The 18,085-nt window shown below is 43.0% G+C and overlaps 3 protein-coding genes across 4 annotated transcripts; 1 reads left to right on the top strand and 2 right to left on the bottom strand.

Moving 5' to 3' along the window:
• Window positions 1–9: 9 nt before the first annotated feature.
• Window positions 10–9,838, bottom strand: gga3b (golgi associated, gamma adaptin ear containing, ARF binding protein 3b). Its single transcript, XM_038987606.1, has 17 exons — window positions 9,793–9,838; window positions 9,054–9,138; window positions 8,855–8,930; window positions 8,601–8,699; window positions 8,370–8,493; window positions 7,868–7,971; window positions 7,485–7,565; window positions 6,656–6,793; window positions 5,621–5,702; window positions 5,415–5,531; window positions 4,954–5,223; window positions 4,234–4,316; window positions 3,916–4,073; window positions 3,308–3,612; window positions 2,943–3,112; window positions 2,484–2,594; window positions 10–2,075 (listed from the first exon to the last, which is right to left on the bottom strand). The coding sequence occupies exons 1-17, from the start codon at window positions 9,830–9,832 to the stop codon at window positions 1,965–1,967; spliced, it is 2,154 nt and encodes a 717-aa protein (XP_038843534.1). The 5' UTR covers window positions 9,833–9,838; the 3' UTR covers window positions 10–1,964.
• Window positions 9,839–10,059: 221 nt separating this feature from the next.
• On the top strand, window positions 10,060–11,848 carry mrps7 (mitochondrial ribosomal protein S7). The gene is made up of 5 exons (XM_038987617.1): window positions 10,060–10,116; window positions 10,392–10,583; window positions 10,717–10,780; window positions 10,866–11,033; window positions 11,309–11,848. Exons 1-5 carry the CDS (start codon window positions 10,073–10,075, stop codon window positions 11,528–11,530), a joined length of 690 nt encoding a protein of 229 aa, XP_038843545.1. The 5' UTR covers window positions 10,060–10,072; the 3' UTR covers window positions 11,531–11,848.
• Window positions 11,849–11,922: 74 nt separating this feature from the next.
• On the bottom strand, window positions 11,923–17,950 carry mif4gdb (MIF4G domain containing b). Of its 2 annotated transcripts, none has more exons than XM_038987634.1 (6): window positions 17,903–17,950; window positions 16,935–17,028; window positions 16,575–16,684; window positions 15,993–16,148; window positions 15,121–15,213; window positions 11,923–14,813 (listed from the first exon to the last, which is right to left on the bottom strand). In XM_038987634.1, exons 2-6 carry the CDS (start codon window positions 17,011–17,013, stop codon window positions 14,586–14,588), a joined length of 666 nt encoding a protein of 221 aa, XP_038843562.1. In that variant the 5' UTR covers window positions 17,014–17,028; window positions 17,903–17,950; the 3' UTR covers window positions 11,923–14,585. The 2 variants fall into 2 exon arrangements, with proteins under 2 accessions (XP_038843562.1, XP_038843556.1); XM_038987628.1 differs by having other exon boundaries at window positions 17,860–17,943.
• Between the last annotated feature and the right edge of the window lie 135 nt (window positions 17,951–18,085).

Consider the following 18,085-nt stretch of genomic DNA (forward strand, 5'->3'; position numbering starts at 1 on the left):
ACAATCAGCTAAATTACACCAGATCAAAAATCCTTTAATTCCTCATGCAGCAAACAAATAGCACATAATACAGTATGTACAATCGTAAAACATCTTTCAAGACATTTACACATCACATTGACCTCTACACATCTCCTGACTACAGACGATAAGTACACCTATGTACAGAGCTATTGTGCCTCTCACAATGCTACAAGTCAGGGACAACCAGAGAGGACATGGGGAGGAAGGGGGCAAACTGTCTGTTTTCCAATTCTCTAACCTCCCTGAAGTGTGGATTTAAAAGCAATGTATTAGTGCAAGCATGGGTAAGGTGTTTCCACCATATTCTCATATCCGTCCATTCCTTTTGAATGTTAGGATGAAGGTTAACGACTCAACCTTTCATCATCGATGAAGTATGAAATCACTGCCCTATTGTGGGCTCAATATTACTGGAAATGATTTTGACTTCTTGGTTTCACCTTCCTCCATGTTAGTTCCAACTTGTCAGATGACACTTTCAGCCAGTGTTAAGCTTGGTCAATTCAGTGATGCACTGAAATACTACAACTGAAATAAATAAAATACAATTTCAATACTGACAATGGAGAAAATAATACACATCCTAAAACTCAGGACTAATGGATATCTTAACTTGGGTTGACAGACCACTTTGAAAGCTCAAACACCATAGTTAAACCAGATGGCAAGCATCAGAGGGAGCATAAGAAGAACCCATACATTAAACCAAAGAATAGAAACCAGCTATGGTATGCATTTATGATGACAACTTACAGAAGCATGCCAGGAGTAACCACAATATTGATTACAGTGTTGCTAGGAAACCCAGTCATCAAAATAGTAGCTGTATATTAGTCTGTGGTAAGACCTAAAGATGGTCCAGCAAACCCATTAAATAACTAATATCATTGAGAAATACAATATACAACACTTTAAAACAATGTCATAATAATTGCCACAATTATGTCTAATAAGCATGATCACTGGATATGCACTGAAGAAATATTGAAACACCTCATGGAATCATGTTCGAGGCCTTTGTCAACAGCCAGCTAGCACCCACATCTAATCAACATAACTTTCTGTATCTTGACTCAAGTTTTAAGTATGAGCTACTCTGAGCTAACATGCTAGCTAGCAAGTCCTCCGGATAAGATTCCCGGATTTCACCAAATTCTATTCCAGGTATAGGATTAATCAATCATTTTTTCCTAGTTATAAGCTCTGAATAATAATGTCCTTTCTAGAATGCCCTTCTAGCTCATTAGAAACAAGCATTCAACAATGCTGTGGTATAAACATTGGCATATATACTGTAAATATATATATATATATATATATATATACACAGTATGTATGTGTCTCGCCATAATAATGGATGTAGTGTTAATTATATTTCCTTTGCCAGCAAGTCTTGTGGGCGGGACTACGTTTGTTAGGAAATGTCCTGCAGTGCTGTATAAGGGACAACTGGCTGGCCTGCTAAAATACCTTGTAGATGTTCTCAGTTAATGAACATACGTAATAACAAATAAAGAGTGACACTTGGTGCATCTTTGTATCAATTTCTGAAACATGGAAAAAGCACTTGTAACCCTTCAGTTGAGATGCAGTCCTGGAATAATATTCAATACAAGCTCTGGAAGCTATTGTAAAACTGGCTTAAACTTCAATGTATGCCATGTATGCTATATTATGCTTACAAAGTTACAATTGCCTCAATAGCAACTGGGCAATTACAAAAACGGTAAATATCAAAACAATCTAAAAGAAACAGAATGGTTGGCTGGTAGGCAGCACTATGTTGGTACTGTAACATTGCAGCACAGTTCTCCCACCCTATCCTCTCCTTGGCTCATCTATCTCTCTCTCTCTCTCTCTGGGGTATGTGTGGTTAACACCCCCATCATGGAGTGTTGGTTTGGCCCGTTCTGGCTCGGCTCTGTGGTGTATGGGGGTGGCTATAGGTGACCCCATCTGTCTGGCGGGGGGAACTGGTCCACCTCGCCCACCTCTGAGCACTGCCTGTTTCCGAGAGTGAACGCCAGCTTGTAGCGCAGACGGACCTTCTCCTGCAAGAGGCAAACATTGGAAGAGGGTTAGCAAGTGGTTTCACAAAGACTACAAAGAGGATGGAAGCCCATCAGGTCCAAAAAGACCTAGGCTCTCTCTCAATGAATCTTTCCTTAATTCCTCAAATCTTCTCTCTCCGTCTCCCCAAACCACATTGGATAAGAAAGTCAGAGAGGGACCTTCAACCTCCAATACAGTTGAAAAGATGAGGAGATAGGTTGCAAGGAACCATGGAAAGATGAAAGATAGAGCCCTAGTCCTACAGTGACTCTGGCCTGTGTATTAGAGAAGTGGGCTGCTCCCTAACCACGTGACCTGAATCGGAAAACCTCTGGGCCCTGGAAGATCATATGACTTTTCCCTGACCATGTGACCTTACCAGGAAATACTCGTGGCCCTGCTCTTACCTTCAGGGGATTGGCCAGTAGCATGACCTGTGTGATGGAGGCCGGGGGAAGGATGGGGTTAAAGGGAGGCAGCTCTGTTCCTGACGGAGGCTGCAGCTTCACCTTCATGGACTGGAGGACAAGGAGAGGAGGGGTTAAGTAGTGTGTGAAAGTTACACACTGAAGATGGCTGCAAAGCCTGTGTACGCTATCCCTGATGCAGTGAAAATAATACAAATAAATACAAAAATGAAGCTTTATGCAACATACTTTTGAGTGAGGACCCCATCACCTTTTGTTTGGATGAAATGATACAATGTTTGAGTGAGTAAGTATACAGGAGTGAACACGTGTAAGTATTATACGAGTGCATGTGTACACACTGCCCTGAGACATGGCTGTAGACCCCTATGGCGTCTAGACACGGCAAGTGTACACAAAGTGTGTGTGTACCATGTGTATATTGCGCCTGTGTGTTACCTTGGGAACGGCGGCCTGAAGGACCACGTTCTGAACGGGCAGTGGTGCAGTGTTCAGCATGGACACCACTAACACCAGTACGTCTGGTCTGCAAGGGGGACAGTCTGAGGCAAAGTTCAACAGCACACGCACCCCGTCCTTATCATAGGCTGTTACAGGGAGCCCTTTACCTGGAGGGGACAGGACAGAGGCAATGAGAGGCTCTATCAATGTTATCCAGACAGTGTACCGTGGACATCAAAAGGTTCAAAAAGACGAACGACGTTCAATTTCCCAGGAGGATATATAGCATTTCCCGTTTCCCTTTGCACACTCCCCTCTCTCTCTCTCCCTTTCTACCTCCCTCCCCTATCTCCAGTACTCACTGGGTCTGATGGCCTCCAGGGGGACGTGCACGTTGCCCAGGGAGGCCTCCGGTCCTAGCCCCCTGGCTGGGCTGCCCCCCTGGAAGGAGGAGTGGTGGAAGGGGGAGAGGGAGCTGAACAGGGGGCTGCCCGGGGCAGAGCTCAGGGTCTGGGCTTTGGTGTGGGACACCGCAGGGGAGCCAGGCATGGGGCCAGGGAGGAGGGAGGTCGAGGAGAAGGGGACCTGGGGTACCATGGCCCCCAAGGAGGGTGGTACTACGGCCCCCATAGAGGCTGCCATCCCGAATCCGCCGCCAACACGCAAACTGGAAACGACAGAAAAACAATATGAGCTCTCTCTGGAAACATAACTAAATCAAACAAGCAAGTGTGCAATCAAGAGCATGTTGATTTGTACCATATTCAGGATAATGTTGAGTAGCATCTAGTAATGTAATGATGTGATGCACTATTAATGACAACCCTGAGCCTTCGGATTACCTCAGAAGTGTTGCTTCACTTTAGCCATGCACTGAAGCACCTGATCTAATTCAATGTGGGCAATATAATACCTTGAAGTGATCTACAATATTACCAGTGAAGTGAAGGGAATAAGGTTAGTTGAGCACCTCTTTGGCTCTCCAAAGTCCAGCATGGCCATGTCTTGGAGGTCCTGGAGGCTGTGGGTGGCGGGGGCCGTGGCGGGGGCTGGCGCTGGCTGGACTGGGGGAAATACTAGGCCTGGCCCTGCTATAGCACCAAACAAGTCAAGGCCGGGGTCAGCAGCCTGGAGATGGATAGAAAGGAAGCGACACTTACAAATCTACCCAATGTATCACAAGAGTTGTTCAAAACTCCTCACTGGTAAAGAAACAGGAAATGACAGCAGAAAAAAAGTTATGCTTTTTAATGCTCTGACCATTGTGGTCATCATCAGGAAGAACTACCTGTAAGGAGGTCCACGGATTCGCTATTTCATTCAGCTTTGGTTTTGATTGGCTGTTCAGAGAAGGAACTGGATCGTTCAGGCCTGAGAAAACACACAAGGGTCATTAGTATTGACCCTTCTTTTACCAGGTAAATTGACTGAGAACATATTCTCTTTTACAGCAACAACCTGGAGAATAGTTACAGGGGGGAGGAGCGGGGACGAATGAGCCAATTGGAAGCTGGGGATGATTAGGTGGCCATGATGGTATGAGGACTAGATTGGGAATTTAGCAAGGACACTAGGGTAAACACCCCTACTCTTACAATAAGTGCCATGGGATCTTTAGTGACCACAGAGAGTCAGGACACCCGTTTAACGTCCCATCCGAAGGACTGCACCCTATGCAGGGCAATGTTCCCTTCACTGCCCTGGGGCATTGTGATCCCCTTAAGACCAGAGGGAAGAGTACCCCTTATTGGCCCTCCAACACCCCTTCCAGCAGCATCTGGTCTCCCATCTAAGGATCTGCTTAGCTTCAGAGGCAAGCCAGCAGTGGGATGCAGGGTGGGATGCTGCTGGCATAATGAAATTAAGTACCATGGGGCATTGTCTGAACATTGGTGAACACAGTCCTCATGAATACATTTTGAATACAAATCAAATAGGAAATATGGCCTATATTTAACAAGAATACATTTACACATAACTTCCATAAAATGCAAGGTCAGTGAGGTACCTAAGGACAGCAGCTCATCGTCAAGGAGAGAGAGAGCGTTGAGGGCCTTGTCGGTGGCTGGGTGGCTGGGGCTGTTGTTCTGACTGGCATGCAACCCGGCCAACCTTTTTGGAGGAGGAGGCAAGACAGGGATTGGGAACCCCAGGTGATTGGCTGAAGTGTGATCGGAGACCAACGGGAAAGGGGCAGGCGGAGGAGAGGTGGAGTTTGGAACGTCAATGCCAGCCAGGTCAATCAAGGTCTCTGTGTTGTCACTGTTCCCTGTGGTCTCTGTAGAATAGAGAGGGAAAGAAGGAGAGGTGGAGAGAGGTAGAAGGAAGCAGAGAGAGGAATTGAAATCGAAGGAGGTAGAAAGAGAGAGATACAAAATGGTAGAAAGGAAACAGTTTGCTCTGAAAGTGTGTGTGTGTGTGTGTGTGTGTGTATGTGTGTGTGTATATACACTACGTGCCATCACTCACCTTCACCAGCTGCAGATCTAGGATCCTCGATGTCTCCATTCACCGTCTGTCCCTTGACAATCTTCTTGTAGGAGTTGATGACCCGTGAGAGGTCATCGCTGGCCTGCAGGATGTCACCTGGAGGGCAAAGGTCAGAGGTTAAGAGATGGAACAACAAATAACAATCTAAGAGGTTGAAAAACATTCAAATAACTTTATTTCCTCACCTAAACTTGTGTCGTTATCTTCAGTCTCTGTGGCCATTTTGAAAGCAGCGCGTCTCAACTTGTCGCAGCGGTCGTATAGTTCCTGGTGTTACAGGAAATGTACGACGACATGCTTCAATCAGCCACTGACACAGTTTACAATTCTAATTAATTTCACATAACATCAAAGTCTACCACGCTCGTATCATTCTAGCAGCCATTCCTAATTCACTCCCTACCCCTTTCCCGTGGCCCTACCCATTCCCCTTCCCATTGGCCCTAACACTTTGGTGTTTGCCGATAGGTAAGGATTTAGCAATATGATAGAAGCTCCACCACTAAACTGCTTATACCTATCCAGACCCTTCAGATCTGCAAACATCGAAAGGTTAGGGCCCAGGGGAAGTGGTAGGGAACAAATTGGGACTAGCTGTAAAACTGAGTTAAGGACTGGCTATAGCCTGAGGTGATACATAAGGGCCTTAATGCTTCACAGCGAGAAAAGAGGATAAGTATCTAAGTAACGCACAGTTCAGACGCCAAACTTTTGGCGAGTAGAACTGAATAGACATGAAGAGCGGGCTGGCATGGCTGAGAACTCTGCTTGACATACCAATTGGTTTCATACAATCGCTCTCTCAATATTGCAGACATACTCATTGCTTTTGGGTTGAATTCAGGCATAACAGCCACCTCTCAGAGGTCCTCCACCTGCGTATCAGCCCTTACTGTGCTTCCGTTGTGGGTGTGGTAGCCAAGCAACCTTTATTTGCACGCAATTAACATATATTAATATGCATTACCATTTTTCCTGACAGTGGAAGAACTGCTCTGGCAGAACTGCATGAAACAGAGGCGTGCCTCACTCGCACCGCGCCGAAAGTGCGGCAGAGGCTGACCAACTATTGTCAAAAGTCAGACGAGGTGCACTATGGCTTCACAAGGCACTCTATCCCTGCTCTCCCAAAGAGAAAGTTACATTTTTTAGTTCGGTGCGGCGATAGAGCGGTGTTTGAACTAGGGCTAAGTGTGATGTGTGTGGAGTCTGAACGGAACCTTGATGATCTCTCTGTCTGACTGGGAGGACCTGTCCTTGTCGTAGTGGGACAGCATCTCACTCAGCAGCTTGACGTTGATGCCCACCTCTTCCAGGGTGTGGATGCGTTTGGTCACTTTCTGAACCCTGACATCGTCCTGGGAGAATGAGGGTTAATAAGATGTTCAAGACTTGTTATAACATTGTTATACATTGCTATAAGAGCCTTATATGTATGCGCAACAGTTATATTGTAAATGCATTCAGCCGTCCTGGGAAACAGAACAATACAAGTGTTATAGAGAACTACTAACATGGACGCATGATCGGCTATGATCACATTTTCTAAGCTCCATCTGTGTGTAATGTATTCTATAGTGTATTTATTATCCCATGATGAATTATTAAAGCAATAAGGCACAAGGGGGTGTGGTATATGGCCAATATACCACTGCTAAGGGCTGTTCTTATGCACAATGCAACACGGAGTGCCTGGATACAGCCTTAAGCCGTGGTATATTGGCCATATACCACAAACCTCCGAGGTGACCTATTGATATTATAAACAGGTTACAAACATCTATTAGAACAGTAAAAATAAATGTTTCATCATACCTGTGGTATACGGTTTCATATACCATAGCTTTCAGCCAATCAGCATTCAGGGCTTATAAAATACTCTATTAGCATTTATTACCACTCAAAGCTAGTTAGAACAGTCTTATGAACCCATTATGATGATAAACACACAGGTGGTATGTCACAGGCTGAGTATGAGCATTCACAACAGCTTACGGCTCCTTACAACAGCTTTTATAAGCACTTAAAGGGCATGTCGTTGTCTCTCACCTCCTTCACCATGTTCTTGATGAGCCTGTTGGCTTCCTGCAGGTCCTCTGGGTTTTTGCTCCTCAGAAGCTCTGCTAATAGCTAAACACACATGAAGGCATGTCTCTGTCAAATCACCATGGTGACACTGACATCTGCTGGTTTGACTATCTGTACATCAGTGGTCAGCAATGCTGGTCCTAGAGAGCTAAAGGGAATGCAGGCTTTTGTTCCAGCCCGATAACCCCCGTTTTAGCAAATCAAGGTTTCAGTGATCTGTTGTAAGTAGGTGTGTTAGTGCTAGGCTGAAACAAAAGACTGCACACCACATATGCAGTAGTTCTCTAGCACCAGGGCTAAAGACCAGTACTGTGGATACACTCAGTCTGAACCCAGTGTCTCACCTTGCCCATGTCCTCATTGTCAAACACAGGGTTCTTGGGACGTGTGGGGGGTGAAGGAATCAGAGTCTTGTCCACTGGGAGCTCAGGGTCCATAGTTACAAGACCTGGGAGCGGAAGGTGTGTGTGATTTAGTTCACAGATAAGATTATTTTTGCGCTAGTTTACTGTATCTAAAACCAAAACTCCACTATTTGTCCTTCATAACTTGTTCTCCATCTTCTTTTTAAATAATAGTGAATAGGGAGCCAATTTGTTATGAGCTATTTTATTTCCATGACTGATCAAAACGTGTTTTCTCATGGCTTTCTTGTCCCTCTGCATCAGACATATGGTGAGCAATGTGTTTGAAACAACGAATCGCAATAAAATCACAGTATTGAATCGCAATACATTTTGAATCGTGAGAATTGCAATACATATCGTATCGGCAGCTCAGTATCGTGAGGTCCCTGGCAATTCCCAGCCATAGTGGCTGTGGTAACTAGAGAAAACCAGGTCTTACCCTGTCTCCTTAGTGTCTGGTATGCTTCGTTGATTTTGGCCTCGTTGGGGAAAGCCACTGTCCAGCTGTACAGCATCTCAATGATCTTTGTCTTTACCTTCTCTGGTACTCTGTCTCCCATGTACTAGATAGAAGTGTACCAGATCTTTGTCAGTGACGTATTCACACACAGAACACAAGGAAAATAGAAGAAGAATAGAATAACGCATTCAGGATAGCAAGTCCACTCACCTTGGGAGAAACAACTTTGATCAGCTCGTTCAGAAACCGATATTTCCCGATTTCATTATGAAACCTTCTCCCGCAGTTCTTCATACATGCCTCTAATACCTGGGAGAATTACACGTGGACATTTTGTCAAACACATGGACACATTGGTAGCCCTGAGACAAGACTGTATACACCATAGGAGTACATACAGCTATGCCTCAGGACTAGAACAGAATATTGGATGAAATGAAATAGTACAAATAAAGAATACTTACTGTTAAAGCCTGAAGCGCCTCCCATTCTTGCGGCGATTGGATTTTGTGAACCAGCAACCTGACAGCTATCTGGGGACTGCACAAAGAGATCGGGTTAAATTGGCCCATTTCCTATACATACTATAGCAATGGGTCAAATATAGCTAATATATACTGAATTTACACATGATGGTATCAGGTGAATCAGGAAGTAACATACCCTTCCAATTCCTTATTGATCTGGTCACAGAAACCGATGATGTACTCCCAATCCTCCTGTCTGTTTGTTGGATGGGTGGCTTTATCTATAGTGAGATCAAATAAAAAGAAAATATGTTTAACACATGCCTTTACAGTTGAGAGTTGACAGACTTGAAAGGACAACACATGTGAGCAACCGGTCACTGACAGTAAAGAATTCGACTGTCATCCATCCTCTGTCATCCTCCACATTGCACTTGCTACTAGCATCAATACCACAACGCGCATACATGCAGTGAAGCCACCACCAAAGATGTTTTATCTGTGCCACCACTATAACGTTAGCCCCCAGTTCCTCGAAAGGCTATCAATTATATCTGTCAACCAACACAAGATAGACGCTTGATACCAAAATCACAATCCTCAACTTAGCTGTCTAAACTCTCGAAATCAAAAGGGAGCTCAGCTGAGGTTCAGTGGCCACATCCCCTGGGTTTATGCTTGAATGTCCGCCTCCCACAACTGATCCTGATTCAGTGCACAGCTTTCCTGAAACGGCTGCTTAGAACGACAACGCTAACACAAATCTTATAACGGGGATGCCTCGGAGGCAGTAGCCCTGGAGGATTGCAGACAGTTCAACAGATCGCACTCTTCATTACTTCATTCAAACATTCACTCCATTCATTCAATGCAATGCAATGCAATATGCTAATAATATAAATGAATTGACTGGATACATAGGTTAATTCACTCACTGAGCCAGGATTCTAGCGTCTCCCCTTCCTGGTACGCCATAGCATTGGAAACATCGCGTGATGACATCACCAATGTGTGCAACTATGCGCGAGAATCACGCAGTCTGCGTTGTCAATAAAACCTAGAAAAATATGAATTTATTGTTTGGTGTAAAATTGAGAAATTCAAACATTTAGCTGAATAATGCTTTATTTTGGAAAATAAATCATAGAAATTAGTTTTGCTTTATGGCATCTACCAGGGAGCTTACCCAGGGGTCTTCGCACCACACTTTCCAAGATGGCTGCCGCCATCACAGGTTTACTAAAACCTTGGACACCAAGGTAATTATAATTTTGCTGATTAACGACGCTATGGATGTGTATCTTAACACTGTGATACTGCACTAGTATGACACTTATCATTGCACAAGTGTATTACAACTACGTTTGCTAATTCAGCTACCTACAGTCAGTGACATTTAAATTGTTTCTGCAAGCAACATTAGATGGTTATATGATCATGTATAGATATTGTCCAGGATATGCTATAACCATTGCGTTGTATTTGACTATTAAACATGAAGTGTCATAACTTTCTGTTGCTCATGCTTCTCTAGGGTACTCCTGGTGAGATGGAGCAGGTACAACCCTTACTACCTGGAGCCTGAGCCTCGGAAAGAGGTGTACCACATCCCAGAGACTGAGCTCACACCTGAGCAGAAAGAGGAGAGGGAGCTGAAATCTGTCAGGCCCATAAAGGCAGCCACCAACTCTGTCACCAGCTCTGTTTTCAACGACCCTGTGTTGAGGTACCTAACCCCAACACACATTAATGCATAAGCCTACAAACACTGAAATACATGTAGCTCGGTCATGTGGTTGTATGTTTACCCTGTCAATGCAGTGTGAATTACAGCTCATCACTGTTCTTTCTCTTCACAGCAAGTTTGTCAACATGATGATGAAAGATGGTGACAAGATTATTGCCAAAGGTATCATCACACAGGTATAAGTGGGATTCTATGGGACTGTTTGATATAGTTTGCCAAGTAAATGTAAATATACACTAATGCCCATCCTTCTCTTCTTAGACATTGGAGAACATGAAGAGAACACAGGTGGAGAAGTACCACAAAGCCCCTGAGGGAAAGAAGGCAGAGATCGAGTGTAATCCATACGCCATCTTCCACCAGGCTCTGGAGAACTGCAAGCCTGTCATTGGCCTGGCTAGCATTCAGAAAGGGGGCAAGTTCTATCAGGTCAGTACGCTCACCATTTCTACAGAGTCACCAGGGTCTTATTCATTAGTTCGCATCGTAGCAAAACGTTCTGCAACGTAACGAAAACAAGCGTTCAGGTAGTCCCTCCCTGTTTGTCTCTTTGGTGCCTAATGAGCACAACCTTGGGGTGATAGTTTGTAGAAAAGTATACATCAACTCTTTATTCTCCACAATAGACATGACAAATGTAATTTATCTTTAGTCTCATACAGTATGTGTAATGACATCCTGTATTGTCCCTCTCCACTCTGCAGGTGCCCATACCTCTGACAGACAACAGGCGGCGCTTCCTGGCCATGAAGTGGATGATCACAGAGTGCCGGGACAACAAGCACAGACGCACACTAATGTACGAAAAACTATCCCAGGAACTGCTGGCCGCCTTCTCCAAGGAGGGCAACGTGGTCAAACGGAAACACGAACTGCACAAGATGGCCGAATCCAACAGAGCCTACGCCCACTATCGCTGGTGGTAGTCGACTCTGAAGCTTGAGTGCAGCATTCAAATTGGGACCTTTTGGACTGGAAGGAATTCAATCCATTGTCCCTTTGGTCAAACTTGAGGAGTTCCTTGTTGGAAAATAAAAACATCATGGACATTTGTGCAACACATGGGAGATTGTCTTCAATGTAGGGCATTGACAGGCTATGTAAATATACATCTCTTGGACTCCATTGTGAAATATTTGGAATGGTGTGTATTCAAGTATACTGACCACAAATACAGTTACTGTAAATGTGGCTTTTACTAACATTGTATTATGGTTAAATAAAGAATGATTGTGAAAACATTACAAATGACATGATCACATACTGTATTTAGAATATATATACATCAGTGTCATCTTCAAATAAATACAAAGCTTAGTTAAAACCCAGGTCGATTTTATTTAAATGTGATTTTTATTCATCTGCAGTCAATGTACAACAGTAGCAAAAATGAAATTGACCAATGTTTGTACTTCTGACATTTGAACAGATCATCAGATACCCTACTATAGTAGTGGGAATATTTATAGGAAAATATAATACACTGAGCTCTGTCTTCACGCAGTAAACTCAAACTTTCTATATATCTACTTGAGTAGATAAATGTACAAAATGCTCAAACTTATTTGGTAATTCTGTGAAAAAGAAAAAGGCATGTACGCAAACCACTAGTAGGCAAATTGTGAGTGCTGCACTTCCTGTCCAAATTAGGTTTCTTCTGAATACTTGGTCTTTATGTAGCAATAAATAGGCCCTATAGCATATACACATTTACTTCAATACTCTTCTTTCAACATCATGGCCCTATCAAATATGCTCAAACTAGTGGATAACCAAGTTTATTTTAGTGCAGTGCTTCGCAGCCTCGTTTTATCTAAGATGTACTCCAAAATATCTTAATTTGAATGTACACTGAGGAGAACCACAGTTTTGAATGAAAACTGTTGAGAAACACTGATCTAGTGAACTAAATGTCAAACAATAGAAAAGTTGTGTCAGTCAACCAAGTGTTACTATTCCAATTCCACAACTACTATTACCAAATAAATGTTTCAATCTATTCGACAACTGTCCACTAGGGCCAAGAGGTTGCTAAAATAGCCTACTAATTAACACAATATGTGTGATCATATCTTCAAAAAAATTATATGGTTCTTCCCTCTTCAAAGAGTTTCATTCAGTCAATGGCCCTGCTGGAATAATCAACCATTCTCCATGCCTCCCTCACTTTCTTGCAGTAATCACTGAGCTGACATAACTAGGATAGGAAAAAGATAATCCAATGTATTACATTAGATCAGTGATTACTATGAGGAAGGAAGGATAGATGAATGTTAAAGATATTGGAACAAGACCTAGAAATAGTCTGCTGCTTGTCTCAACTCATCGTGTTTGGTTTTGTGAGCGTATTAAAGCACTCGGTCAGCACACAGTGTAAACATTATAAAACATACATATTCTGAACTACAAAAACTAGTAGATGTGGACTTATATAAAGTGAACCTGGTAAAAGCTTAGTGCTGGTGGAATGAATCTCAGATGTACTACTGTTTTGAAAATCTAACAGCAACGAGTAGTGAACAGCCAGACAGAACTTAAAGTCACTATAATGCAGTAATATTCTCAGCTTCCAAACTGAATAAACGTTTGCATTGTGGTGCACAGTTTTCCCAAGCCGAAAGCAAAAAGCCAGCATCCATTTTGTAGCACCAAAGTGTGGACTATGTCGTTTAAAAGAGGTACAGTACCTCAGAGGCTTGTGAATACAAAAACATCTGCAAAATAGTTGTTCTTATTAGAATCAGCAAAAACTGACTATAACTTCCAGCTTTGACGATATTGCTGTCCATATTGGCACCACATGTACTACAAAACTATTTTTCAGATAAACTTGTGATATTAACAATTCAGAAACTAGGATTCAGACCATAAAAAGTAAAATATATTGATATTTTCAGAAAGGAAATATTATAAATTACTTTTGACAAATCTCTTGGTCCCAAATCCTAATAATAACAAATTGTCACCCTCTCTTGTCATGTGTTTTTTGACCATAATGGAAACAAAGAGGCTTAAGAGTCATTGGCAGCAGGGTGGACCCAAAAATCCCTCAACTCAAGCCAAAATGCTTTTCAGTCATTTTAATCTACCACTCAAACAACAGGTGCTTTTATAACAAACGTTGACTGTAAAGTATTTTGTACAATTGATTTGGACCCTATGGCTGTATTTAGACAGACAGCCCAACTCTGATATTTTGCCTAATTATTGGCAAAAGAGCTAATCTGATTGGTAAAAACACCAATTACTGGTAAAACAAAATAAAGACCAGAATTGGGCTGTCTGTGTAAAAGCAGCCTATTTTGTAAAGCATTGATTGTAAGATCATAATTTGATCCCTACATTCACTTGGGCCTAATGAATGTCTAAGCTCCCGAAACGTTCTGCAGACCTCTCAAGATTCTTTGTAGAAAAAGTAACGAAGATCATCACCTTTGAAAACAGTATCAGTAACGACTGGCAGAAGATCTATAAGATTAACTCAATCATGGTCAAGCCCACGTGACTGGAATGTGTATCTGAACTACTTATGTACAATAGTGAAATGTCTCATAACATTGGAATGTCAGAAAGCAAAGGGATTAACAATAAATAATTTGACTGGAGTAAAAACTGCAAATCGAACCCACGAAATATCCTGAAATTCAGTCAAACTTGCTTCAAACCAACCCAATTCAAATACACATCTCGCCAACAAAAACCTTTTAACAACCATTTACAATTGCACATTTCAAACCGACTATCTGGCTAGTGGAAATATCCCTGCTGCTAACCACACTGACTAGTGGCTACCCCATGGCAAAGCCCAGCAAAAAAAAGTGTCCTTTCTGGAATCATCCACTATGCAGCCCCTCTCCCAATACTATCATTCAGGGTCACATTCAGTAAACACGAAACGGGAGATTCCAACCCGAGCTCGTTCAATCCCATTTTGTTCCTATTGAACACCATCCACCTACTGTAGCCTGGCCTAGCCTCAGTCTAGTCGGTGACTTCGCTGTAGTAGTATTTCTGGGCCGTGTCGCTGAGCATCCAGCCCCCGGCTCTGAACTCCAGGATCTCCAGTAGCAGAAGACGGGCCATGGAGCTCAGGCCCTCCTGCAGTAGGAAGCCATCCCGCAGCAGGTAGAAGAGCTCGTCCATCTTCTGTCCGTCCATCTTCTCCAGCTGGTCCCCGATGCGGTGCAGCTGGAGCACCAGGCAGTCTACCTGGGGGAAGGAAAGGAGAAGCAAAGGAGCACAAATATTAAACAAACGCATATCATCATCAGAGAAGGGGAAATCACATTCAGAGATGTACATGCTATAGCCTGAGTACATTTGTTTTCAGATTTCAAACACTAGCCAGTATATAAAGCCGAACATTTTAGCAAAAACATGTAAATTTGGTTCTCCCTTTAATCTGAAATGTATGCTTGGTAAATAACCAACATATTGCGCTTTAAGAAGTGAGAGACAATTGAAATATGTCCTCAGTTGAAATACTAAATTGGGAGCTGTGCCATCTTTGACCCACCTCTTCCTCGTTGTTCAGTGAGTCGGGCTGAGCCAGCCTTAACAGGCAGTCAAACACAGGATGCACCAGAGCCACCATAGGCATGTTGTTCACCTGGGGAGGGGAAAACACAAGGAGCTATTAACATTTCATTGATAAGAAAAGCTTCTATGCGTATATATTTTGGAGCGGCAGGGTAGTCTAGTGGTTAGAGCGTTGGGCTAATAACCGAAAGGTTGCAAGTTTGAATCCCCGAGCTGACAAGGTAAAAATCTGTCGTTCTGCCCCTGAACAAGGCAGTTAACCCACTGTTCCTAGGCCGTCATTGAAAATAAGAATTTGTTCTTAACTGACTTGCCTAGTTAAATAAAGGTAAAAAAATTAAAAAATACAATCCATGAAGAAACAGCTCAAATAAAACTGGAGAGTACTATGCCTGATTCACACTATAGGGATGAACCGTACTGCGCTGGTTTTGGATATTGTCCTTCCACAATGTTCTTTCCAGCAATTATGGTGGATGCGTAACCAGGCCAGCTCAATTCAGTCTTGTGAATAGGTTGTTAGATAAAAGAAAGGAGGACCAAGGCACTCTTCATATAATTAATTAAAATGCCTTTATTAGTATGGCATGTTCAATAGAAACAAAGTTGTTTAAAAACCGACGCGTTTCGGCTGCATGGCCTTCGTCAGGGAGGCCATGCAGCCCTGACAAAGGCCATGCAGCCGAAACGCGTCGGTTTCGGCTGCATTTACCCCTTTTACCAAAAAGCACCTTCTATCTACCAAAATATACTATAGTGTACCTTAGTAGCGCTTCCCTTCCTCCTCTTTCTACAGGTTGTTAGATACCTTCAGTTAGAATAGGGATTCTGGAATGTTTTGGCCCGTACCTTGAGGTAGTCGAAGACGTTGCAGATGAAGGTGACGAAGCAGACCCACTCCTGCAGCGAGCGAAGCCGCGTGTCCTCCCGGGCCACGAACTCCAGCTGCAGCCGGTTGAGCAGATTTCGCCGGAACACGTTTCCGTTGTTGTGCTTGGCCTCAGCCTGCAAGGTGTGGTAGAGAACAAGATCACACAGTCATAAGCATCTGTATGGTTCCAGTCTATGGATATATACAACTAGGAAGTTAAAGCACTGATCCCGGGAAGCAAAATAGTAGGATTGGGTTGAGTAGGCTTGTGTTGCCATTTGACAATGATAAACCCCTTGATCCCCGCCACCCCTAAGCTGCCCACCCACCAAATGGTTAGGATTTGAAGACGGTAAGCTGATCTTAGATCTAAGCTTCTATAGAGGAGCTCATTTGACTTTGTTTACAATCAAACTCCAGCTTTAGTTCACACCATGTTCTAGGCCTAGGTGTGAAGCCCTAGTCAAACAAAATAATCAAAGATAATTCACCTTACTGTTGTTACCACCATTACTATCAGCCAGAAAGGCAAGTAGTTATTAAGGTGAATATTACCATACCTGAACGATAGTGTAGCAAATGCGTCCTGCCTCTTTGCTGAAGACCCGGTCCTTCAAAGACTGGTCCACGAGGACATTGGTCACCTTCTCCAGGTCCACCGTGCTGGGCTCTGAGGGCAGAGAGAGGGCTAATCACGTTCAATAGGCACAAAATTTGACAATAACGCTCTGAAACGGCAAGGTTCCATCTGAGCTTGCCCAATAATAAATACTTGTTTTCTTTTTTCTGTTTGCACTAATGAACATGACACTGTACTATGTACTTAATTGTAAAAACAAAACATTATCAATCTGACCGTGTTGATTTTTCACACAGACCATTCTACACATCTTCACAGAATCACTACATTAAGGACTGACCTTTCAGGGCTGTTTTCAGCAGCTTCTGGGTCTCCAAGTCGAAAGACTGAATCTTGTAGTCCTCTTTAGAGTTTTCCATTTTTTACAAGTGATACTGAAATAGACAGTGGATACAGACAGACTATGCTCTCAAACATAATTTCAAGCGAAATTCATTAGACAGAACTATTTGTCTCAGCACAAAGCTGTCTAAAGCTGTTGTCATCAATCTGGCTGCCCCCCAGGCCTCTTTCATAGGGGGATATGGGGGATTAAGCCAACATACGCAGTTCCTCTAATATTGCCCAAATAAAAGGTATTGGTTTGCATACAAGCAATGAAGAAACAGATTTATCATATCTTCAAATACCAATAGTTAATTGCCATTTGTGGTGGTATTTTGTATGTTAGAGGATGCATTTCCCACCCATCCATTGTAAAAAGTCACAATGAAATTGCATGACTTCTACTGGGTCAGGAGTTGCATTTTCAAACAAACGAAACCTTTGCAGCAGCCTAACCTCGTTCCCTGGATATGGAAGGGCAGCAAGTCTGGGGCACGAGACTAGCAGCAACCTGTCCCGTTGCATCAAACTGCACTACATGCCAACCCAGGAATAAATACCGGTAATTAATATTTCATCATTAGAGATTGGATCGGGCTAGCTAAAAATTGGCTGCTACTAAACATGCACGCAATTAATGCAAAAAGTACGTACAATTTAGCTAGCTACCTAACTAGCTGCTAAAATTAGTAACGAAACAACTAGCTAGCTAGTTAACGACTTGTTACACAGATAACGTTAGTTACCAAGCAAATATGTTTGAAAAGGAGTTGTTGTTGAGTGGCTAGCTAGCTAAGCTAACTGACTTGCCAAGTCTGATTTACAAGAGCTCAAATTATGTTCGTTCAGGTTTCTAAATATAAACTTAAATCAAGACTTACTTTCCTAAAGTTAAGTTTGAAGCAGTGATTACATTGTACATACACACTCCACTGTGCTGTGCTGTTTGCTCCCCACTTCCTGAGTGCTTTCTGCGCACGCGCTGTGTTCCAACTGTATAGGACAAAATGCGCGTGCACTGACGCCTAGGGAGAAGTGTCCAGTGACGTTAAATAAACTGTTTACCCATAGCATAAACCCACATTATTAAAAGTCTGTTCTATTCTG

This window comes from Salvelinus namaycush, chromosome 3, assembly GCF_016432855.1.
Source record: "Salvelinus namaycush isolate Seneca chromosome 3, SaNama_1.0, whole genome shotgun sequence".
NCBI classification, from domain to species: domain Eukaryota; kingdom Metazoa; phylum Chordata; class Actinopteri; order Salmoniformes; family Salmonidae; genus Salvelinus; species Salvelinus namaycush.